The sequence below is a fragment of the Felis catus genome, chromosome E2 (genome assembly GCF_018350175.1).
Source record: "Felis catus isolate Fca126 chromosome E2, F.catus_Fca126_mat1.0, whole genome shotgun sequence".
In the NCBI taxonomy this organism is placed as follows: Eukaryota; Metazoa; Chordata; class Mammalia; order Carnivora; family Felidae; genus Felis; species Felis catus.
In genome coordinates, this window is record NC_058382.1 from 15,081,752 (window position 1) to 15,109,671 (window position 27,920).

General features: G+C 51.3%; 1 protein-coding gene and 1 long non-coding RNA gene across 5 annotated transcripts; one reads left to right on the top strand and one right to left on the bottom strand.

Annotated features, from left to right (window-relative positions):
* The first annotated feature begins 25 nt into the window (after nucleotides 1-25).
* Nucleotides 26-27,912, top strand: RINL (Ras and Rab interactor like). Of its 4 annotated transcripts, none has more exons than XM_019819576.3 (12): nucleotides 26-232; nucleotides 1,779-2,044; nucleotides 2,249-2,408; nucleotides 3,735-3,837; nucleotides 4,103-4,175; nucleotides 4,260-4,324; nucleotides 4,582-4,731; nucleotides 4,823-5,248; nucleotides 5,623-5,916; nucleotides 6,173-6,304; nucleotides 6,453-6,622; nucleotides 6,705-7,450. In XM_019819576.3, the coding sequence occupies exons 2-12, from the start codon at nucleotides 1,995-1,997 to the stop codon at nucleotides 6,762-6,764; spliced, it is 1,683 nt and encodes a 560-aa protein (XP_019675135.3). In that variant the 5' UTR covers nucleotides 26-232; nucleotides 1,779-1,994; the 3' UTR covers nucleotides 6,765-7,450. The 4 variants fall into 4 exon arrangements, 3 of the variants coding, with proteins under 3 accessions (XP_019675135.3, XP_044902451.1, XP_019675134.3); XM_045046516.1 differs by having other exon boundaries at nucleotides 1,956-2,044; XR_006590536.1 differs by lacking the exons at nucleotides 26-232; nucleotides 6,453-6,622; nucleotides 6,705-7,450 and adding exons at nucleotides 18,020-18,159; nucleotides 20,855-20,961; nucleotides 27,310-27,912 and having other exon boundaries at nucleotides 1,257-2,044.
* On the bottom strand, nucleotides 2,700-4,699 carry LOC109494807. Its single transcript, XR_002149875.3, has 3 exons — nucleotides 4,561-4,699; nucleotides 3,816-3,941; nucleotides 2,700-3,261 (listed from the first exon to the last, which is right to left on the bottom strand). It is a non-coding gene; the product is annotated as an uncharacterized LOC109494807 (long non-coding RNA).
* Nucleotides 27,913-27,920: the final 8 nt, after the last annotated feature.

Consider the following 27,920-nt stretch of genomic DNA (forward strand, 5'->3'; position numbering starts at 1 on the left):
GACGGGACTCCGGGGCCTGCGACAGCCCCGTGGCTCTTCCCCGTGGGCCCCCAGATGGCCAGAGTCCCTTCCTCCAAAGCCTGGTCACCTAAGGTCTGAGCCCCCAAAAGAGGGGAAGGTTGGTTTCAGATACCCCCCCCCAGCCCCGCCTCTTCCCCCACCCGCTCAGCTTCCTCTCTCTGTGAGGAACACTTTCACTTCCTGCTACTCCAGGCCTCCCCTCGAAGAACAGGTAGGGGTCCCCAGGGACCGAGCAGCTGGCGTCGTCACCCCCCACTGCCTCCCTTCGGTATCAGGTAGCTGCCCCCGTGCTGCCCTGGCCAGCGCCACCGGCCTCCTCCCCTTCCTCCCCCTCCCCCTCCCCGTCCTCCTCCTCCTCCTCCTCCACGTCTTCTCCTCTGTGGGACCCAGGCGAGCATCTGCCTCCCTGCCCCTACCCCTCCTGCCTGCTCTCCCCTGGACTGAGCACCTGCTCACTGTCCCCACCCTTCCCCAAACCCTGGGTTTCTGGTCAGCAAGCCATTTATTACCCGCCTCCTATACCACCCCAAGCAAGAATGGAAGCCCCTGAGAGCAGGGGCCCGTCCTGTCTATCACCTTCCCCCCGGGGCTGGCACCTCAGTCTGGGCCTGTACTTCTTAAGTGTTTGTTGGGTGCACAGATGAATGGCCGCAGAGGTCTCACTCCTGGGACGGCCGCAGGGAAAATATTAAAAAATGCCCACCTCGAGTCATAACCCACTGTAGCTAGGATTGTGTATTGGCTTTAAGAGTTGAGGCCCAGGGGCTCCTGGGTGGCTGTCGGTTGAGCGTCCGACTTCGGCTCAGGTCATGACCTCACGGTCCGTGAGTTTGAGCCCCGCGTCGGGCTCTGTGCTGACAGCTCAGAGCCTGGAGTCTGCTTCGGATTCTACGTTTCCCTCTCTCTCTGCCCATTCCCCGTTCATGCTCTGTCTCTCTCTGTCTCAAAAATAAAATAAAACATTAAAAAAAATTATAAAAAAAAAAAAAAGAGTTGAGGCCTGATGGGGGCACCTGGCTGGCCCAGCCATAGAGCATACGACTCTTGATCTCAGGGCTGTGAGTTCAAACCCCATGTTGGGCATGGAGCCCACTTAAAAAATCTTAAAAAAAAAACTTTTTAAAACATTTATTCATTTTTCAGAGATGGAGAGAGACAGAGCATGAGTGGGGGAGGGGCAGAGATACAGAGAGACACAGAATCCGAAGCAGGCTCCGGGCTCCGAGTTGTCAGCACAGAGCCCCATGTGGGGCTCGAACCCATGGACCATGAGATCATGGCCCCAGCCGAAGTTGGACGCTTAACCGACTGAGCCACCCAGGCGCCCAGAAAAAACCTTTTCTAAAAATTAAGAGTTGAGGTCCAGTGGATAGAGGGGACCGATGTGTCACAAAGCAAAAAGCAAAAAGCAAAGTGGTTACAATAAAATCTAGGTAGTGAGTATATGGATGTTCCCTGTAAAATTCTCTCCTTTTTTCTGAACGTTTGAAAACTTTCCCAGTAGAATGTTGGTGGGGGCGGGAATATCCGAGAGCCCTTCTGTGGTCTGGGAAGGGAGGAAGAGAGGACGTCTGTAACACAATGGCACGTTTACAGAGTGCCTACCATGGGCGGAGCACTTGTCCAGACACGGGGTTGTTACTCAACTGGTCCGCGTCTGTATTATGGCAGCACCGGTTGTCAAAATCTGAAGTGTTCCTGTACCACTTGGTAAACAGCTGTCGGTTTGGGTCCTCCCCTTGTCCCCTCCCCACCAGGACACACGGGCCTTCCTTCTGGGCTCCCCACGTCTCCCCACCAGCCAGCCGCTAAAGAACTGACACCTGGCACAGCGAGGGGCCTTGGGCCCATTCTGATCGGTCAGGGTCTCTGCTATATCGTGAATATTACCCCTGGATTGGAGCAGCCTTGAACTTTACCTTCCTCCCTGCCAGAGGCCAGACCATGGCTTGCTGGCCTCCCGCATCCTGAGGATGGCCCAGCCGGAGGACAAGGCCTCTGCAGGCCTCATCGACGGGGAGAGGTGAGAGCTGCCGGGGCTGGGGTCTCCAACTCCTGCCCCCGGATTCAGAAGGCCCTTCCAGCCATCCAATGCCCACACCCCCCCATAGGACCCTGAATCTCATCTCGCCCCTGGGCTGCCCCTTGCCCCCTGCACCTTGGACCCCACCTTAGTGTCCAACTGCCCACCTCTAACCTCTGGTCTCCTGGACCCTGCATGTCCCAGGATGGTTCCACCACAGGTGAATGGAGCAGGTGAGACCCCCTTAGGGGTCCTTGGGACCCCAGAGCCACTCCTTCGCCTGCAGAGGACACGGGGGGTGTGGCAGATCCCAGAGCTGGCTACTCAGGATGCGGGAGCCCTTCTTGAGCTGTGGCCACCGGGGGTGAGTACTCACAGCCGGGGACCCTCTCTGACCCTCCCCATGACACCGTGGGTCAGTCAGGACTCCGCTGCTTGCTGGTGACAAACAGCACAAACCGGGAAAACCAAAAAAGGCCACTTACTGAAAAGTAAGTGGGCTGAAAACCCCGGAAGAAAGGGAATTTGAGCAATGTCTGGATCCTGAGCATTAGACGACTTATAAAGTTCTCTTCATCCCACGTCTTGGCTTGGCTTAAAAAATTTTTTTTTAATGTTTACTTATTTCTGAGACAGAGAGAGAGCATGAGTGGAGGAGGGGCAGAGAGAGCCGTCAGCCCAGAGGCCGACGCGGGGCTCGAACTCACAAACCGTGAGATCGTGAGCCGAGCCGAAGTCGGTCGCGCAACCAACTGAGCCACCCAGGCGCCCCTGGGCTTTGCTTTAAACTGTGGGGAAAGCCGGCCGTTTGGGGTTTCGAGGAACAAACACTCGATCCACACAGTAGCTTAGGCAAATAGGCACTGCTCTTTGTACGAGAAAGGCAGCTGCAGGCTCTAGTTTAGCAGCTCGGGGACACCAAGGCCAGCTTTTGCAATTCTCTTGGACTTCCTCCGTGGTTGCCCAGTGGCTGCCCCAGGTCCAAGCACGTGTGTGAGCTCCAGGCAGGAGGAAGACGAGAAAGGAAGCGCCGGTTAAAAGAAACAGGAAAACCAAAAGCCTTCACAATTGATTCAGAACATATGGAAGGGGGCCCGGGTAGCAATACATTGTTTAAAACTCCCCTGGGAGTTATAAAACCCGAGGTGAGAAACACCACCTACGTCATTATCCATCTTCTACGGCTGGGCAGATGAGGCCCTCACAACCCTGCAGTTCTGCAAGGGACAGGGAACGGATTAGGATAAGGCAACTAGGGTCTACACAGCTTCCTTCTCGAGGGGGCTCCCTCCTTGTGGTGGCAGAGATGGCTGTCCCCAGCTCAGGGCCACATCTCCAAGCTTAGCAATCCCAGTGTGAAAAGAGTCCTTGTGTCAAACAGCTCCAGCAAAAACCTCGTGGAAGATTTCCATTGGCTGGGCCTGATTCACATGCCCATCTCTGAACCAATCACAGTGGTTAGAAAGCACTGTCATCCTATTGGCTAGGTCAGGTCACAGATCACCCCTAGGGCTTGGACAGAGTGAGTCCCACCCACGGGCACTAAGGGAGGAAGTGGGTTTCTCTAAAGGAAATTTGACCAGTGGAACCCAACATAAGGGAAATGGGATGCTGGGCAAGCAAAAGTAACAGACATCTGCACAAATCCTCTCCAAGATGACCTTTGCCTCCACCCCCACCCCCGAACCAGAGCTTCCTGGTCACGGGACACAACTCCAGCCAGGTCCTGGTGTTGAGGACAGGAGCTTCACCAGGAGAAGTCTGCACCTACCAGATCCAGAAGCTTCCTGGAGGTAAGGAGCCTACTCCTGAGTTTCCAGTCCACAGCAAATTTGGTGAGCTTTGCTTCCAAAATAATCTCCCAAATCCTATTTGGTGGCATAAGTGGGATGCAAGCCTAAAGACGCAGGAAAAGATGGGGACTTCAAGGGGTAGAAATTTCCCTGTTTTGAAGGGCTGTTGGGGGACTGCAGAACTGAGGAAGAGAGAGTCCCGGGGAAGATGAGGCTGCCACCCTTCAACTTTTCTTCCTTGCCCTTTGTTGCCCCCAACCCTCAGGTGTTTCTCTGGAATACTCTAACCTCTGTATGCCGGACCTGCCCCATCTCCTGGCTTTCCTATCAGCCAGCAGGTACAGGTTACCCGTCAAAAGGGCTAAGGGGGATCCATCTCTAAGGCATCCCACCCACTGCAGCTCCCCATTATCTTTTCTCAGGGATGTTTTGCCCAGGACACTGCTCTTGCCCCCTCCCACTCTAAGGCCACGAGACCAACAAACAGGTGAGAGGCCACCTTCCAGGCTCCTTGGTCCAGAAGGATGGCACTTCAGGGACCAGACTTCTGTGTTTGAGGGAGGATAGGATGGGGGTCTGAGAGAGCTGTGGGAGGCTCGACTCCTGGGCCTGAGTGACAAGGGACCAGGGACGAAGCCTCAGCTCCTTCAGTAATGAGGCTGGGAATTAATTCTCCTGGTACCCTGAAGGAACCAGGGCTGGCGCCTGGGACATCTGGGACACCTCGGTTGTGCTGGCTCCCAGGTCTTGCACAGACCGGCGGCGTCCAACTCAACATCTCGGAGAAGGTGCTCCCCGTGGTGAACAAGCTGTACCTGGAGACCCACGGAGGGTGGGGTTTGGAGCAGATCACCGCAGAGACACCTCCAGGGACTGCAGAAAGACACAGTTCAGGTTAGCTGGGTGGGGCAGGGCCCTGGGCCCTTGAAGGATGAGGGAGCTATTGCTGCTGTTCTGCGGGACCCGACCCTCTCCTCACATCCAGCCCCCAGGAACCCTGCCCCTCACCGGGTCTCCTGGGTCGAAGGCCCGCTCAGCCCAGAAGGATACCATCCTGGGCCAACCCTAGCCAGCCTGGTGGAGGAGAAAGAGAAGGAGGACGAGGACGAGGACGAGGACAAGGACAGCTACAAAGATGAAGAGAAAGGACCTGACGATGTTCTCACCCATCACATCCAGGCTCTGGCCAGGGCCCGGAGCAACTACGTGGGCAGGCAGTTCCAGGGCCTTCGAGCCCGCCTCACCTCAAATGCTGGAGGCCCCCACAGGCCCGGGGACCCGGCCACAGAGCTGCTTCAGGATGTGCGGCACCTCCTTACCGACCTCCAGGATCACTTGTCAAAGGACCCCGACGTCAGGGCTGTCTTTGGGAGCCGGGGGCCTGGGGTCCCCCAGAAGGAGGAGGATCTTGGTAATAAGGAGGACTGGGAGGGAATTTATGGCCAACGCCCCGACCCCCTCGTGTTCTCGTTTGCCATCTCCGGGCCTTACGTGTGTGTTTCACACCCAACGTCTTTCTCTCCATCCGTGTGCACCTGTTTGCTTTTCCACTCACGTGCTTTTCCCTCCCTACGGGAACATCTCTCACATGGGCGACAGCCATACTCCACACCCAGGCTCCCTCTTGCACACGTGTTCCCACCCATGTCCACACTTGTGGGCGGCCAGAAGCCAGGGAGGGCTGGGGGGCGGGGGGGGGGGGCGGAGGGTACGGTCAAGTGGAGCGAGAGGGTGGACGTGGGTCAGCCAGGCGGCCCTTCGCTCACCGACCTCAACCCCTCACAGGCGCCGCGTTGGAAGCCGCCCTGTGCCGGGCGGTGCTGGAGCCCCTGAAGCCCGCCCTGTGGACGCGACTCCGGACGCTGCGAGCCCGGGAGCTGCGGCGACTGCGGCAGCGACAAACAGCCCTGCGGGCGGGGGCGGGGCCTGAGGGGCAGGGCCCCGCCCCCGCCCTGCGGACCCGCATCCACGCGCGCCTGGAGCACCTCCACGCCGCCTGCGCCCCACGCCGCAAGGTGGCGCTGCTGCTGGAGGTGTGCAGTGACGTTTACGCGGGCCTGGCTCGGGGCGAGGACCAAGGTAAAGGTTTACCCGCGTCTACCCGGATGTGCGGTGGCTGGAGGATGGGGGAGGCGCGGTGGGAGGCGCCAGTGTGCACGTCCAGGGGAGAGGGTGACCCGCTCTAGCAGGGGGCGCCTACGCGAGCCTGGGGATCCGCCGAGAGGCGTTTGCCGGCCCAGCGAGGTGGAAGGGCAGCCCGCACTCGTGTTCTGGGGATCGGACGGAGGGGTCTGCACGCCCGCCATCCACCTCGGAGCCCGTCCTGCTCCGCCAGAGCCCCTGGGGGCCGACGCCTTCCTGCCCGCGCTGACGGAAGAACTGATCTGGAGTCCGCACATTGGGGAGACGCAGCTGGACGTGGAGTTTCTTATGGAGCTCTTGGATCCGGACGAGCTGCGGGGAGAAGGTGAGCCCCCACCCCGGAACGCCGGGACCCCACAGGGGGCGCCCTGGGGCCAAACAGCCTCGCCCTGCAGCAAGGGTTCAACTGCAGGGGGACCTCGGGCCACCAGCGTAGCCCCAGAGCTGCGCTGACCACCCCTTCCTGCCCCTAGCCGGCTACTACCTGACCACGTGGTTTGGGGCGCTGCACCACATTGCTCACTACCAGCCCGATGTGGGCCGCGCACCCCAGGGGCTCAGCTCTGAGGCCCGCGCCTCCCTGCGCCAGTGGCACAGCCGGCGAACGCTGCACAGACAGGACAGACAGGACCGCGAAGCCCAGGTGATCGCCCCTCCGGACTGCGGGTGGGGGGGACCGCTGGACCCACTGCCCTTCTGACCCAGGCTCCTGCCTCTCCCCACAGGTCCAACTGCCCTTTGAGGAGCCATGGGCAAGAGACACTGTGCCCAGAGACGGACTATGATAAGGGGTCCCACATCCTCCTGTTCCTCAGGCAAGATTCGGGAGGCGCCAGGACAGCACCGATTCCTGACCCCTGTTGGTTTAGGTGCCAGGAGGCAGCGAGGTTCCCCGGAACAGACCCACCTCTGGGCCTTTGCATTGGCTACTCCATTCTCTAGTATTTATATCGCTCCGTCCCTCCGTTCCTTCAGGTCTTCAGGTGGCTGTCACCTTCTCGGGGAGGCTCTCCCAGACACCCTGTGTAAAATTGCACCTCCTCTGGCTTGACCCTCCCTGCGGCAGGCAGAATAATGCCCCCCCCCAAGACATCCACCTCCTGATCCCCCAGGTCTGTGACTATGTTACCTTACGTGGTCAAAGGGACCTGACATATGTGACCAAATGAATGATCTTGACATGGGGAGATGATTCTGGATCATCCTGGTGGACCAGTAACATCACAGGAGTCCTCTTAGGAGGGAGGTGGGAGGGTCAGAGTCAGAGAAGGAGATGTGATTTTGTAAGCAGAGGTCAGAGTGATGTGGCCAGGAGCCAAAGACTTGTCTAGAAGCTGAAAAAGACGGGGAATGGATTTCCCCCTGGAACCTCCAGAAAGAATTCGGCCTTTGATTTAGGCCCTAAGACCCGTTTTGGACTTCTGACCTTTAGAACTGCAAGATAATACATTTGTGGTTTTTTGAGCCACTACATTTGTGGTAATTTGTTACAGCAGCAACAGGAAGCTGATATACTCTCTTACCCCGATCTTTATTTTTTTTTCCATAGAAATGATCACTTCCTAGCATACCATAAAATGCACATATTTATTGTGTTAATTGTCCACAGGCTCCCGTCCCTTAGAACAGCACAGCACCATCCAAGAGAAATACAATGCAAGCTAGGTATGCAATTCTAAATATTCTAGTAGCTACATTACAGAAAAGTAAAAACTCAAGTGAAATTAACTTTAATAACCTATTGGATTTAACTCAATGTATCCCAAAGGTTATCACTCGTAACATGTGATCAATATCCAAAAATTAGGGGCTCCTGGCTGGCTCAGTCAGAGGAGCGTGTGACTCTTGATCTCAGGGTCGTGGGCTCGAGCCCCACGTTAGGTGTAGAGATTACTTAAAAATTAAAATAATATATCAGGATGCCTGGGTGACTCAGTTGGTTATAAACGTCCAGCTTTGGCTCAGGTCATGATCTCACCGTCCATGAGTTTGAGCCCCGAGTCAGGCTCTGTGCTGACAGCTCAGAGCCTGGAGCCTGCTTCAGATTCCGTGTCTCCCTCTCTCTCTCTGCCCTTCCCCTGCTCACGCTCTGTCTCTCTCTAAAAAATAAACATTAAAAAAATTTTTTTGAATAAAAAAAATCTTTAAAAAAATATATCCAAAAATTATCGTGCTATTTAACATTCTTTTTGGGTGCGTGCTAAATATTCAAACTTCAGTGTGTACTTTTTTCATGTTTTTCTTTTTTTTCTCTCTTTGGTTTTTTTGTTTGTTTGTTTGTTTGTTTTTTTTAATTTATTTTTGGGACAGAGCGAGACAGAGCATGAACGGGGGAGGGGCAGAGAGAGAGGGAGACACAGAATCGGAAACAGGCTCCAGGCTCTGAGCCATCAGCCCAGAGCCTGACGCGGGGCTCGAACTCACGGACCGCGAGATCGTGACCTGGCTGAAGTCGGGCGCTTAACCAACTGCGCCACCCAGGCGCCCCTCTCTCTTTGGTTTTTGAAGGAGAGAGAGTGTGCAAGCAGAGGGGCAGAGGGAGAGGGAAAGACTCTCAAGCAGGTTCCACGCCCTCCCACCAGAGAGTCTGAGGTGGGGTTCGATCTCACGACCATGAGGTCGTGACCTGAGCCAAAATCAAGAGTCAGATGCTTAAGTGAACCACCCAAGTGCCCCTCCAGTGTGTATTTTACATTTCAGCACATCTCCGTTGGGACCAGTCACATTTTTTTATTTAAAAAAATTTTTTTTCAACGTTTTTATTTATTTTTCGGACAGAGAGAGACAGAGCATGAACGGGGGAGGGGCAGAGAGAGAGGGAGACACAGAATTGGAAACAGGCTCCAGGCTCTGAGCCATCAGCCCAGAGCCTGACGCGGGGCTCGAACTCCCGGACTGGGAGATCGTGACCTGGCTGAAGTCGGACGCTCAACCGACTGCGCCACCCAGGCGCCCCAAGGGACCAGTCACATTTCAAGTGCTCAATAGCCACACGGGGCTGAGAGCTACCATTTTGGACAGTGTGGCCTTAGACTGCCTTAGGGAGGCTAGGGATCTCTGTCTTGTTCACAGCTGTATTCTCCGTGCCTAGACAAATGCCTGGCACACAGTAGGTGTGCAGTAAATACAGAGTTTCTGTGGTACACTGAAAATGACTCCCCAAAAGACATCCATGTCCTAACCTCTGGAATCCATGAGTGTTACCTATTTGGAACAGGGTCTTTGCAGATTTTTTAAAAATTATTTTTAATGCTTACTTATTGTCGAGCGAGAAAGAGAGACAGAGCATGAGTGGGAGAGGGGCAGAGAGAGGGAGACACAGAATCCGAAGCAGGCTCCAGGCTCTGAGCTGTCAGCACGGAGCGGAACGCAGGGGCTCGAACTCACAGACGGTGAGATGGTGACCTGAGCCGAAGTCAGACGCTTAACTGACTGAGCCACCCGGGTGCCCCCATGCAGATGTTTTAAGTCAAGGATCTTAAAACGGGGAGGCTATTCTGGATTGTCTGGGGGAGGGCTCCAAATGCAATCCCACGTGTCCCTGTGAGAGGCAGAGGGAGATTTGAAGACGTGGCCTTGAAGGGTGGAGGGTGGGCGGTCACAAGCCCAGGAAAGGCGTCAGCCACAGATGCCGGGAGAGGCGCCCACCTGATTCTCTCTTAGCGCCTCCAGAAGGAGTGAGGCCCTGTCAACACCTTGATTTCAATCTGGGGATACTGATTCCAGACTCCTGGCCTCCGGAATGGTAGGAGAAGAAATTTCTGTTGTCGTCAGCCACGGAGGTTGTAGTCATGTCTTACGGCAGCTGCGGAAACTTACCAGTGACTCAGCACTTCGTATAAAAGAGAAAAATTGGGGCGTCTGAGTGGCTCAGTCCATTAAGCCTCCGACTTCAGCTCAAGTCATAATCTCATGGTTTGTGGGTTCGAGCCCCAACGGTGTAGAGCCTGCTTGGGATTCTCTCTCTCTCTCTCTCTCTCTCTCCCTCTCTCTCTGCTCCTCCCCGACTCGTGCTTTTTCTCTCTCCAAATAAATAAATAATTTTTTTTTCAAGAGAGAAAAAAAGGGAGTAGAACGAATATCCAGCCCAGTCCTGTTCTAGCGACAAAGGACATGCGTCTACCGATAACAGAAATTAACTAGAAAAATAGGAAAATCCCTCTCAGTCCATTTCATGAAGAGATGTATTGCCATTAAAATTTTACGTTTCACATTTTGCATTTCATAATCAAAATTCTGTAATTTTAGACATCAAGTAAAAAAAAAACAAACAAAAACAAAAAAAAACGTGCCAGGGAGGAGTTCTTTGCAATTGTTTTTAAAAGCCAGAAAGCTTAAAATGGCTACACTGGGGAGTGGGGCAGGAAGCAGGGATGGGGGGGGGGGGTGGTGATGAGCTACAGGATGTGGCCTCTGATCTTACGATTCAGACACAACTCAGTGGGGTGGCTGCATCCCAAGAGACCCAAGAGATGTGAGGGGACCATCTCCTTTTTCCAGAACCTCCAGGGCAAGCAGGACACTGAGAATTGTATTGTGTTTATTTATTATGCGCTTATGTACATGTGTATATATTTCTTATCACTGTAGTAAAAATCATACAAGATTTACCCTCTAAAGTGTTTTTAGGTGTGCAGTTCCGTAGCGTTAACTGTATTCACATTGTTGTGTGACCGATTTTTATTTTTGAGAGAGCGAGGGAGCAGGAGAGGGGCAGAGAGAGAGAGAGAGATAGGGGTACAAAGGATCTGAAACAGCCTCTGCACTGACAGCAGACAGCCCGATGTGGGGCTCGAACTCCTGAACCGTGAGATCATGACCTGAGCGGAAGGCAGACACTTAACCAACTGAACCATCCAGGAGCCCCAGGATTTCTTTTTAAACACCAAATAATAGGGACGCCTGGGTGGCGCAGTCGGTTAGGCGTCCGACTTCAGCCAGGTCACGATCTCGCGGTCCGTGAGTTCAAGCCCCGCGTCAGGCTCTGGGCTGATGGCTCGGAGCCTGGAGCCTGTTTCCGATTCTGTGTCTCCCTCTCTCTCTGCCCATCCCCCGTTCATGCTCTGTCTCTCTCTGTCCCAAAAATAAATAAAAACATTGAAAAAAAATTAAAAAATAAATAAATAAACACCAAATAATAGCGGTCTTTAAACTGGCTGGCTCAGTCGGTAGGGCACGCATGCAACTCTTGATCTCAGGGTCGAGAGTTCAAGCCCCATGTTGGGCATGGAACCAACTTAAAGAAAAAAATAAAAATAGGAGCACCTGGGTGGCCCAGTCGGTTGAGCTTCTGACTTTTTGGCTCAGGTCATGATCTCGCTGTCGGTGAGTTCGAGCCCCGCGTCGGGCTCTGTGCTGACAGCTCAGAGCCTGGAGCCTGCTTCCGATTCTGTGTCTCCCTCTCTGCCCCCCTGCTCTGTCTCAATAATAAATAAGCATTAAACTAATAATAATAATAATTAATAATAATAATACTGGCGCCTGGGTTGCTCAGTCAGTTAATCATCCTACTTTGGCTCAGGTCATGATGTCACAGTTTGTGAGTTCGAGCCCTGCGTGGGGCTCTGTGCTGACAGCTCGGAGCCTGGAGCCTGCTTCGGATTCGGTGTCTCCCTCTCTCTGTCTCTCTCTCTCTCTGCCTCTCCCCTGCTTGTGCACACTCTCTCTTTCTCTCTCTCTCAAAAATAAAATAAAAAACATTAAAAAAAATTTGTAATAATAAAAGTTTCTTGTTCTCTTAAAATAATAATAAATATAAAAGACCTAATGATAGTCCATTGTATGTATATACCACGTTTTGCTTTTCCAGTCAGCTTTCTATGGAAAATTGGGTTGTTCCCACCCTCTTGGCTATTGCGAATAATGCTGCAATGAACAAGGGGGTGCAAACATTTTTTCAAGATCCTGCTTTCATTTCTATTGGATAAATACCCAGAAGCGGAATGGCCGGATCCGATGGTAATTTTATGTCTTTTTTTTTTTTAATTATTATTATTTTTTTAACGTTTATTTATTTTTGGGACAGAGAAAGACAGAGCATGAACGGGGGAGGGGCAGAGAGAGAGGGAGACACAGAATCGGAAACAGGCTCCAGGCTCTGAGCCATCAGCCCAGAGCCCGACGCGGGGCTCGAACTCACGGACCGCGAGATCGTGACCTGAGCTGAAGTCGGACGCTTAACCGACTGCGCCACCCAGGCGCCCCATTATTTTTTAAAGGAACCTCTAAACTTTTTTCCATAGGAACCGTGCCATTTTACATTCCCACCAGCAAAGCACAAGAGGGTGGGGTTTTTTTGTTGGTTTTTTTGTTTTGTTTTGTTTTTGTTTTTTAGTGACAGAGTGCAAGCAGGGGAGAGGGGCAGAGGGAGAGAGAGAGGAGAGAAAATCCCAGGCAGCCTCCGTGCTCAGCATGGAGCCACATGCCGGGCTCGATCCCAGAACCCTGGGATGACAACCTGAGCTGAAATCAAGCGTCAGACGCTCAACTGACTGAGCCACCCAGGCGTCCCCAAAACACAAGAGTTCTGATTCCTCCACATGCTTCCCGACATCTACTTTCCATGATCATTTTGTTTCTTTTGTAGAGTAGCCATCGTAATGAGCATGAAGGGGTGTCTCATTGTAGTTCTGATTTGCATTAGTGATGTTGAGCATCTTTTCATATGTTTGCTGGCCATCCGTACATCGTCTTTGGAGAAATATCTATTCAAACCCTTTGCCTAGTTTTAAACTGGGTTATTTGGGTTTTTGTTATTGTTGAGCTGTAGAAGTTCTTTGTATTCTGGGGGAGTATGTGTCGTGGGCCATCCCACCTTCTGGATTTGTCTGGTCCTTATTAGGTGCCAGTCCCGCAGTTCAGAGAAGCGTACTCTGTGGGGGGACACTGTGTCCCTCTCCGTGCAGCCCGTCAGGGGCCCCCTGATCAGTGATGCTAACTGTTCCCGTGGAGTTAGGAGAATATTGGGGAGTTAGGAGAATATTGGTTTGATCAAGGTGACATAGTAGCAAACCACGGATGGGGTGGTTAAAGATTCTCGAGGCTGGAAGTCCAAGATCAGGGCCTTGGCAGGTTTGGTTTCCTCTGAGGCTTCTCCCTGTGGCTTGTGGATGGCCATTTTCTCCCTTCGTCTCCACATGCACAGCTTTCCCTTTGCGTGTGTCTGTGTCCTGATCTCTTCTCCTTTTTAAAACATTTACTTGTTTGTTTATTACATTGAAGTGTAGTTGATACACAATGTTACATTAGTTCCCAGTCTCTACTTTTTTTTTTTTAATTTTTAATGTTTATTTTTGAGAGAGAGAGGGAGAGACATGAGTGGGGGGGGGGGGGGCGGAGAGAGGGAGACACAGAATCCCAAGCAGGCTCCAGGCTCCAAGCTGTCAGCACAGAGCCCGACGCGGGGCTCGAACTCACAAACTGTGACATCATGACCTGAGCCGAAGTAGGACGATTAACTGACTGAGCAACCCGGGCGCCCTGTCCGTGTCTTCTTATAAGGACACCATTCATAGTGCATTACGGCCACCCATGTGACTTCATTTTAACTTAATTAGCTCTCTGCAGATCTCAGTCACATTCTGAGGAACTGAGGGTTTGGACTCCAACATAGGAATTTCCTGGGCGCCTTGGTGGCTCCATCAGTTAAGCATCCGATGCTGGATCTCGGCCCAGGTCACGATCTCATGGCTCGTGAGTTGGAGCCCCGCAGCCGGCTCTGTGCTGGCGGTGCAGAGCCTGCTTGGGATTGTCTTTCTCTCTCCCTCTCTCTCTGTCCTTCCCTCACTTGTGCTCGCTCTCTCTCTCTCTCTCAAAATAAATAAACTTTAAAAATAAAAAAAAAAATACGAATGGGGGGGTCATAATTCTGCCCACAACAGGAAGTGACTGCCAGATCTCCCCCCCCTTTGAATGATGTCACCTGTGGGTGATACTTTGAGACCCTGTGACGAACCTGTCCCCAGCAGCCCTTCACCCAATGCTTTCGGTACCTCTTCTTGGTCCTTGCTGAGTCACTGGGGTATTTGTGCTGCCATATTCTATTTATGACAGATGATACTGGCTTTGCACCTCCTAGATTTAAATGACATTTCCTGCATTTCCTGCTTATTATTTTATTTTATTTTATTTATTTTTCTAAATCTTTTTTTTTTTTAATTTTTTTAACGTTTATTTATTTTTTTTTCAGCGTTTTTATTTATTTTTGGGACAGAGAGAGACAGAGCATGAACGAGGGAGGGGCAGAGAGAGAGGGAGACACAGAATCGGAAACAGGCTCCAGGCTCCGAGCCATCAGCCCAGAGCCTGACGCGGGGCTCGAACTCACGGACCGCGAGATCGTGACCTGGCTGAAGTCGGATGCTTAACCGACTGCGCCACCCAGGCGCCCCGTTTATTTATTTTTGAGACAGAGAGAGACAGAGCATGAACGGGGGAGGGTCAGAGAGAGGGAGACACAGAATCTGAAACAGGCTCTAGGCTCTGAGCTGTCAGCACGGAGACCGACGTGGGGCTTGAACTCACAAACCGCAAGATCGTGACCTGAGCCGAAGTCGGCCGCTTAACCGACTGAGCCACCCAGGCGCCCCATCTAAATCTTATTTTTAAGTAACCTCCATACCCGACGTGGGGCTCAAACTCACAACCCTGAGATCAAGAGTCACGTGTTGTCCCAACTGAGCCCGCCAGGCGCCCCCTGACATTTCCCGTTTAAATAAATGTGTTGAATTAACAACAACAAAAAATCTGAGCTGATTTCAAGAAAATTACCCGGTAACTAAGTCCGTGGGTGATGCGTGGATACGTGGCAGCGTTTGCGAACGTGAAACACAAGTGGTGGATGTTTGGGGTACCCCTGCTGGAGGGCTGTGGAGGCACACCCCGTGTCTGGTTCATTCTGGAGCTCTGGGCTTTGGGCTGGATGCCTTTTCTTGGGGTTCCACTCCCACGATGTCCCAAACCGGCCACAGCATCTCCCCCAAAACAGCTCCTCCTTCTAGTCCCCATTACAGGGGGCCCTCATGATCCCCCAGTCCCTAGACTAGAGCCCGGATCCTCATCCTGGACACCTCCCTCTCCCCCTCCCGTGCACCCCATCCTCCCCTTCCATGGCCCCCCCATCCTGGTCTAGCCCAGCCTCCACTGTCTCCGGGCTCCTAGTCCAGAGGATCCCCTCCGATTCCCACCCACATGGCAGCCAGAAGGAAATTTTAAAAATAAATCACAGGTTCACCTCTCAAGCCAAAATTTAGGTTTGTGAGAGACACAGCTTTTTATTTTTTTAATCTTTTTATTTTTTGATATCTAACTGGAGCCCGCGTCTGACCATGGTGGGAGGAAATTTTAACCTGGGAGGAAAACGTAACTCCTTGTAATAGGCCTCCTCGCTGTTCCCCGCACCTGCCAGGCACGCACCCACCCCAGGACCTTTGCGCGGCTATCTTCTCTGCCTGGAACATCTTCCCCAGATGCGAGCCTCTGACTCTCTTGCTTCTGGCAAAGTTTTGTTGAGGGGTCACCCTGTCTGTGACTTCTCAAAAAGTATAACCTCCCTTCCTGTTTTACTTTTAATCTGATACTATAGAGGCATATCAGCGGTTCTCCGGCAGCAACTTGTTAAAAGCACAAATTCTAAAAATACACCCTCGCATATAAGGTCAAACGATTTTTGACAAGGGTGCCCAGCTCATTTGATGGGAAAAGATCAGCCTTTTCCCATGAGAAGGTGTGAAGGAGGCCCCTTAGCTAACACCACAAACAAAAATGAACCTAAAATGAACCAAAGACCTAAATGTAAGAACTCAAACTAGAAGACCCTGAGAAGAACAAAATAGGGCTAAAGCTTCACAACAAAGGATTTGGCAATGATTTCTTGGGTGTGACACCAAAAGACCAGGCAACAAAAGAAAAACAAAATTGGATGACAGCAAAGTGAAAAGCGTGGGGAGCCTGGCTGGCTCAGTCCGGGGAAGCATGCAGCTCCGGATCCCGGGGTGGTGAGTTCGAACCCCACGCTGGGGATAGAGATTACTTTAAAAAAAAAAAAAAAGAAATTAAAACAAAACAAAGAATGTAATATTAGAAACATCTGTGCGTCCAAAGAAACAATCAACAGAGTGAAAAGGCAGCCCGTTGTATGGGGGAAGATATTTGCAAATCACACGGGGTTAATATCCAGAATATACACAGAATCCCTAAAAGTCGGCAACAGACACTCTATTTAAGAACCGGCAAAGGATAGGGGCGCCTGGATGGCTCAGTTGGTTAAGCGTCCGACTTCGGCTCAGGTCATGATCTCACCGTCTGTGAGTTTGAGCCCCATGTCGGGCTCTGTGCTCATAACTCAGAGCCCAGAGCCTGTTTCAGATTCTGTGTCTCCCTCTCTCTGACCCTCCCCCCTTCAAACTCTGTCTTTCTCTGTCTCACAAACAAATAAACATTAAAAGAAAAAAAAGAAAAAAAAAAAAGAACGAGCAAAGGACTTAAATAGATATTTTTCCAAAGAAGATACCCGAATGGCTAATAGGCACACAAGGAAATGCTGTTTCTCACCAATCTTTCGGGGAATGCAAATCAAAATCACAATGAGCCACCGCATCACGTGCCCCATTGAGGAACATCCTGTGCTCTGCCTATAGATTCTCTGGCTGCCCCAACATGATCGTGGCTAATGCTTCGTGGCTTGCAGGCCTGTTCCAGGATGTCATCAAGAGGACACGACCTCTGGTTGACCCATGATCTGGACTCAGCCAATCAGAGGCTCCTCCCTCCCACTCCCCCTCCCCCCCCAGCCACGGAATGTACTTCTGTCCGCTGTTCCGCAGTGGGAGCTGTTCCAAGGACGTAGCCTTGACAGAGTAAGGTGTTGTTGAGACCATGTGGATGTTATACGTGACTGAGTCCAGTTTAAGATTCTGGAGGGTGGGTGGGGAGACCCACTCCTCTTGTGGTGCCCAAGACAAGCCTCGTAAGTGAGCTCCCTTGCTTATTAAACCTGCCACCTACCCATCTGGACTGGTCCGCCTCTTTTCTTTGGTCTCCCCTTGTCCTCTGTGTATGGGGCCAGTTTGCAAACCAACAATCAACGAGGGGCGCCTGCGTGGCTCAGTCGGTCGAGCGTCCGGCTTCGGCTCAGGTCATGATCTCACGGTTTGTGAGTTTGAGCCCTGCATGGGGCTCTGTGCTGAGAGCTCGGAGCCTGGAGCCCGCTTCGGATTCTGTGTCTCCCTCTCTCTCTGCCCCTTCCCCACTCACACTCTGTGTCTCTCAAAAATAAATAAACATTAAAAAAAAAAAAAAGACGTCATCAGTGCAGAAAGGTGGTTTTATTAAAGTACGGGGACTTTGGGGCACCTGGGTGGCTCGGTTGGCTGACTGTTCACCTTCGGCTCTCACAGCTCCTGAGTTCAAGCCCCGTGTCGGGCTCTGTGCTGATAGCTCAGAGCCTGGAGCCTGCTTGGGATTCTATGTCTCTGTCTCTCTCTGCCCCTTCCCCACTCACGATCTCTCTCTCTTTCTCTCTCTCTCTCTCAAAAATAAACATTAAAAAAAAGCACAGGGACTGAACCCCTGGGCAGGAAGAGCTGCACCGGGTTTGTGACTGGTGACTGATAACACACCTTAGGGTTGGGAGGAGGTTAGGGACAGGGTATGCCTCTAAAGAATTTTGGAAGCGAGGTTTCCGGGACCTTGAGGGGGCTAGCTGTTGTTAGGAAAAGGTCATTTATCACTGTTTAATAAAACCCGAGTCATATGACCCTTCAGATGTATATCAGTGGGCCCTAAGCTTGGGACGGGGTGAGATAAGGGAAGTTTCCAAAGGAATTTTTATGTGTTAAAGTAGCTTTACAGGATTCGGGGTGGGGGTGGGGGGTACTGGGCTAAAATCGCCTTTTGCCCTTAGCGAAGTATCAACTTCATAGAGGCAGCTGAGATCCTAGAGGAAGGTCACCCTGCCCGTCTCAAGGACTTGTCAATGGACTGTAAATTGCAAGGACATTTAATTTCTTTTTCTTTTGCCTTTGTTCCCCACATCACACAGCGCACGGAGCTGCCGCAGTGGACCGGCCGCTACTCTGGGCAGTGCGCACCAGAGGCTGAAGCTTGGGTTAGAAAGTTGGAAGAGCTGAAGTTAGGAAGGCGGTTGTCCATGACTCTGCTGGCTTCGGGGCTCACAGCACGGTAGGAAAACAAAGTAATAATAAGTTGCAGACTTAGAATAAGTAGCGTGCCGCTGGGCAAAGCTAGGAGGGCGCAAGCCGCCCCAGATTAAGATCTGAGCGCTTGTGAAAAGCCTGATTAGGACGCTAAGAGGCACAATCCCAGGGCGCCTGGGTGGCTCCATCAGTTAAGTGTCCGACCTCAGCTCAGGTCATGATCTCACAGTGTGCGGGTTCGAGCCCCGCATCGGGCTCTGTGCTGACAGCTCGGAGCCTGGAGCCTGCTTTGGATTCTGTGTCTCCTTCTCTCTCTGCCCCTCCCCCACTCACGCTCTGGCTCTCTCTCTTTCTCTCTCTCTCTCTCTGTCTCAAAAATGAATAAACATTAAAAAAAAAATTTTAAGAGCTACAATCCCTGGGAAAGTGATGAGAGGAAAGGGGAGGATGTTGTGGCGCCTGACAATGAGATGGACCCCGTGCCCCATACCGTTGGAGCCTTAAAACAAAGGAGAATGTTAAATAGTGATTCCCCTAGACTGCTGATAATAGAGAAATGTGTCCCAAAACTACTAGGAGAAAACTCGCAATTCTTTCCCTGTCCCTTGACGATGTAAATCTTATCATGCCTTTGCCATGTAAGCACTGCCCAGAATTGCGTAAGACTGAGGGGAAAAGTGGGGGAAAAGGCTTTTTAAAACAGAGTCCGCTGGGGGGGTGCCTGGCTGGCTTGGTTGGTGGAGCACACGACTCTTGCTCTCTGGGTTATAGGTTCAAGCACCACCTTGGGTGTAGAGATGATCTAAATTTTTTTTTTCAATGTTTATTTATTTTTGGGACAGAGAGAGACAGCATGAACGGGGGAGGGGCAGAGAGAGAGGGAGACACAGAATCGGAAACAGGCTCCAGGCTCTGAGCCATCAGCCCAGAGCCTGACGCGGGGCTCGAACTCACGGACCGCGAGATCGTGACCTGGCTGAAGTCGGACGCTTAACCGACTGCGCCACCCAGGCGCCCCAAGATGATCTAAAAATAAAATCTTTAAGGGGTACATGGGTGGCTCAGTCCGTTGAGTGACTTTGGCTCAGGTCATGATCTCATGGTTTGTGAGTTCGAGCCCCGCGTCGGGCTCTGTGCTGACAGCTCAGAGCCTGGAGCCTGTTTCAGATTCTGTGTCTCCCTCTTTCTGACCCTCCCTCGTTCATGCTCTGTCTCTCTCTGTCTCAAAAACAAATAAACATTAAAAAAATTTTTTTTTTAATTTTTTAGATAAAAATAAAATCTTGAAAAATAAATAAAATACAGGCTGCCACAGAAGCCCCCTCTCTAGTCCACAGCCTCCAGAAGATTCCTCGTCAAGGGCTGAGGTTCTGGAATGGTAGACAGAATGGGGTCTCTGTCTACACGTTTATGCACATCTCTAGATGTATGCTATGTAAATGTGGTTTTCCTCCCTTCACGGGTTTCCTTTTGGCCACGGGTGGTGCCAAAATTAATTTGTAAAAGAGCTCTATTTAATTGGCTTAAAGAAAAATAAGCTTCAGTATCCACGGTGTGCTTACGTAAAAGCAAAATGTAATTTTCTCTCTGCTAAAGGGACAGTTTTCTTGGACCAGTGCTCTGTTCTCGATGGGATTATGAAAGTTTTGTTTTGTTTTGTTTTGTTTTGTTTTGTTTTGTTTTTACCTAGGTAATCTGCCTGGAAAACAGATTCCAAGTCTTATCAAAATAATCTCCGGAGCCTCTTGCCGTCTTTTTCAGGTCTTTGATGACTTAAGAAAGCGGATTCTTCTCTATTAAAAGAACTAAGTGTTTTTACAATTATGTAACTTACTCTCATTATCACTCTGGTTAAATGAATAACTAAGGATCGTTTCACAGTGACCTATGATCCTCTTTAATCATGTGCTTTAGAACCTTTTGATATTTTTCACAAACTTCCCCCAAATCATATCTAAATCCAAGTCTTGTTAACCTTGAACTAACTCTGGGATTTTCCAGATGGTCCCTGGAACATCTCAAAAGGTGTGTTCTGTCTCCTTATAAAAGAGAGATGTTAAACTAATTAGGATTCTTTTTATGTTTTAAATTACATGGGAGGGGCGCCTATATGGCTCAGTCTGTAGGGCATGTGACTCGACCTCAGGGTTGTGGGTGTAGAGATTACTTAAAAATAAAATCTTTAAAAAATAAAAATAAATTACATGGGAAACAGTGCAGATAGGAAGTGATGCTAAACTCTCTTTGTATTTGTATGAAATTCCTAAAACTCTGATAGGTCCTGGTCTAGTGTTATCAGTCATAATTTTAAAAGGTATGTCACAGGGTGACAGTCGGGTGGCTCAGTCGGTTAAGCATCTGACTTCGTGGGTTCGAGCCCCAAGTCTGTGCTGACAGCTCAGAGCCTGAAGCCTGCTTTTGGCTTCTGTGTCTCCCTCTCTCTCTGCCCCTCCTCTACTCGTGCTCTGTCTCTATCTATCTCTCTCTCTCTCTCAAAAATAAATAAACATTAAAAAAAACCCAGCAGATTAAATTACTAACAGGTAAAACCACCCTGGCTGGGTGAACTAAATACTCTCCCCAGGCGTTAATACATTTGAATGACCAACCAGTAGGACTTGTTGCCTCATATGCCAGACTAGACACCCCTGCTGAGACATCCGACACCACAAAGGCATGGAAGTCATGGGAAACAGCCATTGTCCCAATTCTCACTGCAGGTCGACATGCTTGGCTGCTGAGAACACCGAACCCTATCACACCGGAAAGAGGCGTTCTCTGCGTTCTCTACTGGAACTTGCGATGAGACATCCCCGGGGATGGGGAGGTTAGTTCGAATCCCTGAATGAAGGGGGATCCCTTCAATCTCCACTGGGTCCCACCAACCCGCTGCAAGCGGGACCTGTGGAAATGTGTTATACCCTGAATGGAGCACGCCCCCTTGAGAGAAGGTGGGGGTCCTGGTCTGGCCCACCCAGCCCCCGGTCCATCTGTTCACACCTGACAGTGCTGCCTCTCCTGGCCAACGCGTAGGGTATGTACAACCAGGTCAAGTTCCTAAAACCGCCAGCCTCCCTCTCCTCAAGGCCAGGTGGTCATGTCTTTCCACTGGTACCATTGTTTGGCGGCCATCTTTGTTCCCTCGGTTGGGCAGGAGGACGTTATTTTGTTTTTAATTTTTTAATGCCTATTTTAATTTTTTTGAGAGAGAGACGGAGCGCTAATAAGAGAGGGGCAGAGAGAGGGAGACACAGAATCCGAAACAGGCTCCAAGCTCTGAGCTGTCAGCACAGAGCCCGATGTGGGGCTCGAACCCATGAGCCACGAGATCATGACCTGAGCCGATGTCGGACGCTCAACCTACTGAGTCACCCAGGCGCCCCTGGTCAGGAGGACATTATAGCACACACAGAAGCCCTTACTAAAGTCACCCAGCAAATCTTGAACGATAGCCAACAAAGCCTGTCTTTACTGAACCCTAAAATCTTTCTAATGAGGAAAGCTGTCCGCCAAAACAGAATGGCCTTGGACATGATCACTGCTTGGCAAGGAGACACCTGTGTCATTTTCCAAACAGAACAGTGTGTGTTCCCATCCCATAAGGCAGCTAGCACATCGTCTTTATTAAATCACATGGGGACACAGGTGAACACCTTCAGCAATCTGACCCCTGGCCTGGGAGACTTTATAAATCAGTGGGGGGTGGGGGGGGTATGTGTAAGATTGTAAGAGTCGGTCATGAGGGGTGGAGGATGGGGGGACGTCACACAGGACAGGACTGCTGGTTGACCCATGATCTGGACTCAGCCAATCAGAGGCTCCTCCCTCCCTCCCCCGACCACGGAATGTACCTCTGCTCACTGTTCGCGCCGTGGGAGCTGTTCCAAGGACGTAGCCTTGACAGAGTAAGGCGTTGAGACCATGTGGATGGTATACGTGACTGAGTCCAGTTAAGGTCTCTGTATAAACTTGAAGATTCTGGGGGTGCCTGGGTGGCTCAGGCAGTTGCGCGGCCGACTTCAGCTCAGGTCATGATCTCGCAGCTCGTGAGTTCGAGCCCCGCGTCGGGCTCTGTGCTGACAGCTCGGAGCCTGGAGCCCGCTTCGGATTCTGTGTCTCCCTCTCTCTCTTCCCCTAACCCACTCGCAGTCTGTCTGTCTCAAAAGTAAATAAACATTAAAAAAAAAAATTTAAAAGCCAACTTTAAGATTCTGGAGGGCGGGTGGGGAGACCCACTCCTCTTGTGGCGCCCAAGACAAGCCTCGTAAGTGAGCTCCCTTGCTTATTAAACCTGCCACCTACCCATCTGGAGTGGTCCGCCTCTTTCTTTGGTCCCCCCTTGTCCTCTGTGTGTAGGGGCCAGTTTGGCGAACCAGCAATGCCACAACCTCAGGTGGTGAAGACTGCACGATCCCCATTCCCTTTTTACTCAGAGATAAGAGGCTTTGCCCGAGGCCAACGCTGCTAGGAGATGGCAGAGCCGGGATTCGGACCCAGGTCATCCATCTCCTGAGCACCCGTGTGCTCCGAACCTCTACACCATGTCACCTATGCTGAGAGAGCATCTAAGTCAACCATCGTCTCCCCCCCACCCCACCCCCCCCCGAGGACAGGAAATTTTGTGTGCCTTCTGCTCAGCTGAATTCCCAGTGCTTAGGACAGGGCGAGGCGCGGAGCAGTACCCGATAGATACCCGTTAAAGGAAGGAATGAACAAATTCAGAAAGAGACTCATTTTCACCGGTTGTTGATGATGGTGGGGGTGGTGGCGGTGATGAAGAAATAAATGACATGGGGTACAATGACTTGGGGAAAATCGCTCGGCAGCTTCCTAAAAAGTTAGATGCGTAACTCCCATATACGACCCGGGCATCCACTCCGAGGGGTACACGCTGGAGAAATGACAGTCGATGTTCACACAAAGACTTGTACACCAGTGTTCAAAGCACTCCTATTTGTAATGGCCCCAAACTGGAAGCAACCCCAATGTCCAACCAACAGGTGACTCAATAAACCAACTGGGGTGACTTAACCTGTTCCACGCAATGGCCTAGTTCCACGCGCACGGATCTCAAAACAATCCTGCTGGGTGGAAAAACAACAACAACAACAAAAAAAGCCAGACGTGGGAATACATACTACATAAATTGCATTCCAGAAAATGCAAACTAACCAATGGTGACAGAAAGCGGATCTGTCTTTGTGCGGGGCGGAGTGTGTGCGGAGGAGGGCTGTGGGTGGAGGGTTTACCAAGAGGCATGAAGAAATTCGGGAACGATGGGTGTGTTCATTCTCACCATCATGATCTTTTTTTTTTTTTTTAACATTTCATTTTTTTTTTTTTAATTTTTTTTCAACGTTTTTTATTTATTTTTGGGACAGAGAGAGACAGAGCATGAATGGGGGAGGGGCAGAGAGAGAGGGAGACATAGAATTGGAAACAGGCTCCAGGCTCCGAGCCATCAGCCCAGAGCCCAACGCGGGGCTCGAACTCACGGACCGCGAGATCGTGACATGGCTGAAGTCGGCATTTAACCGACTACGCCACCCAGGCGCCCCTCATATTATTTTTTAAGAGACAGCGAGCAGGGGAGAGGCAGAGACAGAGAGAGAGAGAGAGAGAGAGAGAGAGAGAGAGAGAGAGCAGGGGAGGGACAGAGAAAGAGAGAGAGGGAGAGAGAGAGAGAATCCCAAGGAGGCTCCATGCTGTCAGCGCACAGCCAGACAGAGGACTCGATCCCGCGGACTGTGAGATCACGACCCGAGCCAAAATCAAGAGACGGATGCTTAAGCGACTGAGCCACCCAGGTGCCCCTCACAGGTTTATATATAACCCAACATTCATCAACTTGTATGCTTTAAATATATGTGCTTGCTTGTGTGTCACTTATAAGTGGTGGCGGGGGGAAGTGTCACAACTGTTTAACGTAACTGAGAACTTTTCCTCTACTGGGCTGGCTTCACTCATTAGCCCCTGAGGGCACCTGAACTTTCTATCTGAAACCCAACAGACCATGAAGCTACTTCCGCTCAGAGCCCTGAAGAGGCTTTAAAAAAAAAGAAAAGAAGAGAGAGCTGACCTATTTCTGCTCTCGGGCCTGTCACATTTCTCTCTGGAGCCCTGGAGCCCCCAGGGGACCCATTTCTTGAATGGGGGGAAGAGAAAAAGGAGAATATGCATGGGGCGGGGGGAGGGTGGTCCAGCAGATGGGAATATGGTTGGCTCTGCCCCCCCCTCCAGGCACAGAGAAGGTGGAATGGGGGGGTGAAGACTCAGGAGGGGGGGACGCCGTGGGAAGGTGGCTGTGGTTCTCTCGGGAAGCAAGAAGGAGGTCACTGCTGAGAGCAAGGATGAGAAAGGTCTTGTGGGGTGGAGGAGAAGTCATCTGGGAGAGTCAGGGGAACTGGGACACAGACCAACCTGCTGAGCAGCACTGTGGGTCCGCTCCAAGCGGGTGAGCATGAGTCTAAGGCAAGGCTATGGGGCGCCTGGAAGGCTCGGTCGGTTAAGCATCTGACTTCGGCTCAGGTCGTGATCTCACAGCTTGTGGGTTCGAGCCCCGCCTCGGGCTCTGTGCTGACAGCTCGGAGCCTGGAGCCCGCTTCGGATTTTGTGTCTCCCTCTCTCTCGGCCCCTCCCTCGCTCATGCTGTCTCTCTCAAAAATAAGCACTCAAAAAAAAATGTTAGGGCAAGGCCAGTTACCACGGTTGTGTATTTTTCTCCACCCACATTCAGCCGCACAGGTGGAGACTTAGATCTAATAAGGAATGTAGTTTCAACAGATGTATATGGTGAGGCAGAGAGGGGTGCAGAGAGTGTGTGTGAGGGGGTGATCATCATCTGTTGGTCAAGGAATTTAATCTCTGCAAAGATATGAGGGGGCTGAGGGATAGAGGAAAATTGGGAGGGTCAGCGAACTGTTGGGAGTTGAGGTTTTGGAGGGAATGAACTAGAAAGACAGGCTACGATGGGCGGTGAGTGAGATGCGTGAAGCTGAAGTTCTCAGAGGCTGCGGTTACTGAGACAAGGTGTAGGGGTGCCCATGGGAGGGAGGGGCTGGGGGGGAGGACAAGGTCCCTGGGGAAGAGGAGGTCTTAGAACCAAGAGGCCAGGATGGTTCGAGGGTCACCTACCTGGGTGCAGAAATCACAGAGAATGATGAGAGGCAGCATGGAAGCCAGTGAACTGGGAGCCGAAGTCATGGAGAATTTGCATTCAACTGATGAATACAAATGTGGTACGTCCCTACAGCGGAATATTATTTGGCCACCAAAAGGGGTGATGGACATCCCATAACGTGGGTGAGCCTTGAGCGCAACAGGTCACGTATTTTATGATTCCCTTTATACGGCAAATCCATAGAGACAGAAAGTAGGTTCGTGATTGCTATGGGTTGAAGGCAGGTGATTGCTAAAGGATGTGGAGTTTCTCTGGGGAGTGATCAAAAAAGTTCTGGAATTAGACAGTGGTGATCTTCGCCCAACCTCGTGCATAAAAACCACGAAGTTGTATTCTCTAAAAGAGTGGCTGTATCTCAAGAAAAACGCTTTTTTTTTTCAATCTGATCTGGTTTTGTTTTTCATTCTTGATCACAACGTTTTCGCTTACAACGTTAAGGTGAATCTGAAGTTTGTAATTTCCGGAAATTCTCACCTGGCTCTTGGAAACAGTTGGGTCTACGCTTTCGGTCTTCGTCAGCAGGAAGGATACCTAATGCTGCAGCTATCCGCTGGAAAGGACCTGGGTACAGAAGGGCCCCAGCACAGCCTCTGAGTCCCGCCCAAAGCACCAGAGAATCCAGAATGACACAGTTGTGCCGAAGAACGCGGCCTGATCACCTGGGATCGGGTCGCCTGGGGAAACCGCACAGGGGCTGGATGTGCACCGCTGCAGGCAGGACAGACCACTGCCTCCAGCCACCTATGCGCCGTGTCCTCTGACCAAGCGGCCACCAATGGGAACTCAAGGCACCAGCCACCCACGTCAGGGTCAACATCAACAGGCCAGCCCCTTGTCACTCTCGTGGTTCTTTTTTCCAGGCCAGCGTCCGCATCCCCACCATGTCCCGCTGGAGGCCACACACCTGTCCCCATCACCTCTCCGAACTCGTCTCCTCTCACACACGCCACCACTGTTCTACCGGGTGACACTTCAGTTCTCACTTCAGGGCTTCTGTGTTTGCGGTTCCCCTCTGCCTGGAACGTGTCTTCCCCCAGCAATTCCAATGGCGTGTGAACACGCACGCGCGCGCTCACACACACCCAACAGACTCACTTTCAACAAGATAAAGTAAACGTGGGGGCGCCTGGGTGGCTCAGTCGGTTGAGCGCCCGACTTCAGCTCCGGTCATGATCTCGCAGTTCGTGGGTTCAAGCCCCGCGTCGGGCTCTGTGCTGACAGCTCGGAGCCTGGAGCCTGCTTCGGATTCTGTGTCTCCCCCTCTCTCTGCCCCCTCCCCACTCATGCTCTGTCTCTGTCTCTCAAAATTAACGTTAAAAAAAAACAAAATTTTTTAACTGGAGGAGGCAGCTAAGTCAGCATGGAGAGGGAAAGTCACAGCCTTGATGAGGTTTTGGGGTGATGGGGGGGGTCCGGAGCCAACGGCAAAGAAATAATTCTTAAACGCATCTTTGGTGCAAAAACGTGGTTTTATTAAAGCACGGGAACAGGACCCATGGGCAGAACGAGCTACGCTGGGGTTATGAAGAGTGACTGCTTATATACTAAGGAGTTGGGGGAGGTAAAGGCAAAGGGAGGCTTCCAGAAGGACTTTGCTCTGCTAAAGCGACTCCTAAGATACCTGCAGCCTCGCTATTGTCCAGCTAAGGTTGTTTCCCTCTACTAAGGCATTAACTTTAGGACAGGACGGTACGGGGTCCCTGGAGAAACGTTCTAGTCTGTATTTGCCTCCAGTTATTTGTCAATGGGCTACAGGTAATGAGGAAATTTAATTTTACCTGCCATTTCCTCCTTGCCTTCATTCCCCACATCGCTATGGAGGGGTGATGCTGGGGCTCGAGGAAACTGAGGCTATAGGTTTCTGGAGATTAACCTATTGATAAGATTGCCTTCTTCTTGTAATTTACCAAGACGTTTGTAAACTGATGTCCTGTAAGACGGTGATCTCTATCAGTTAGTCATTTGTTTTCTTTCCTTGCCTTTGTCCTGGGACAGCCAAGAGTGCCTGGGGAATTTCACACACCTCCCACCTGGGGGGACAGGGGTGCGCTAGCGTTCCCACTGTCCTCAGCCCGCCCCTCGCTCTCTCATCATCCTCAAATGCTCGTACTGGAAAGGAAGAAAACCTTTGAGTTAACGCGTTTTCCCAACAGAAGAAGTGTTGAGAGAGAACAGCAGAAGAAACCCAAAGAAAGAAGGAAATAATGTAATAATGAAGAGCCATTAATACAATACAATGTACATTCTCTCTGAGACAGCACTTCTAGGCATATACCTGAGAGACACTCGCCTCTGTGGAAAGTAACGTTTGCCCCAGGCTGGTCATTACAGCACCGCCGGTGGTCGCCAGAAGCCTGGGAACAAATTCAGTGGCTACTCGTTAGACCCAAGGAAAACTACCCACCCAGACGTCAGAAAGAATGAGACCCTCTCCTTTACTGCCAGTGGGAATAGATGTCGCAGTTTGGAAAACAATTTGACATTCTCCAATAATGTTGACGGGAGATGAACATGTGAGCCTGCGACCCCCCTCCCCTCCCCATATGCCCTGGAAACTCTTACCCAGGTGCAGAAGACAATACTAGAAGGTTAAAGCAGTGTTTTCT

Coding starts and splice junctions, on each gene's coding strand:
- RINL (XM_019819576.3), top strand. CDS start 1,995: ATGGCCCAGCCGGAGGACAAGGCCTCTGCAGGCCTCATCGACGGGGAG. Junction 4,176..4,259: donor GCTTTCCTATCAGCCAGCAG/GTACAGGTTACC, acceptor ATCTTTTCTCAG/GGATGTTTTGCCCAGGACAC. Junction 4,325..4,581: donor GCCACGAGACCAACAAACAG/GTGAGAGGCCAC, acceptor GCTGGCTCCCAG/GTCTTGCACAGACCGGCGGC.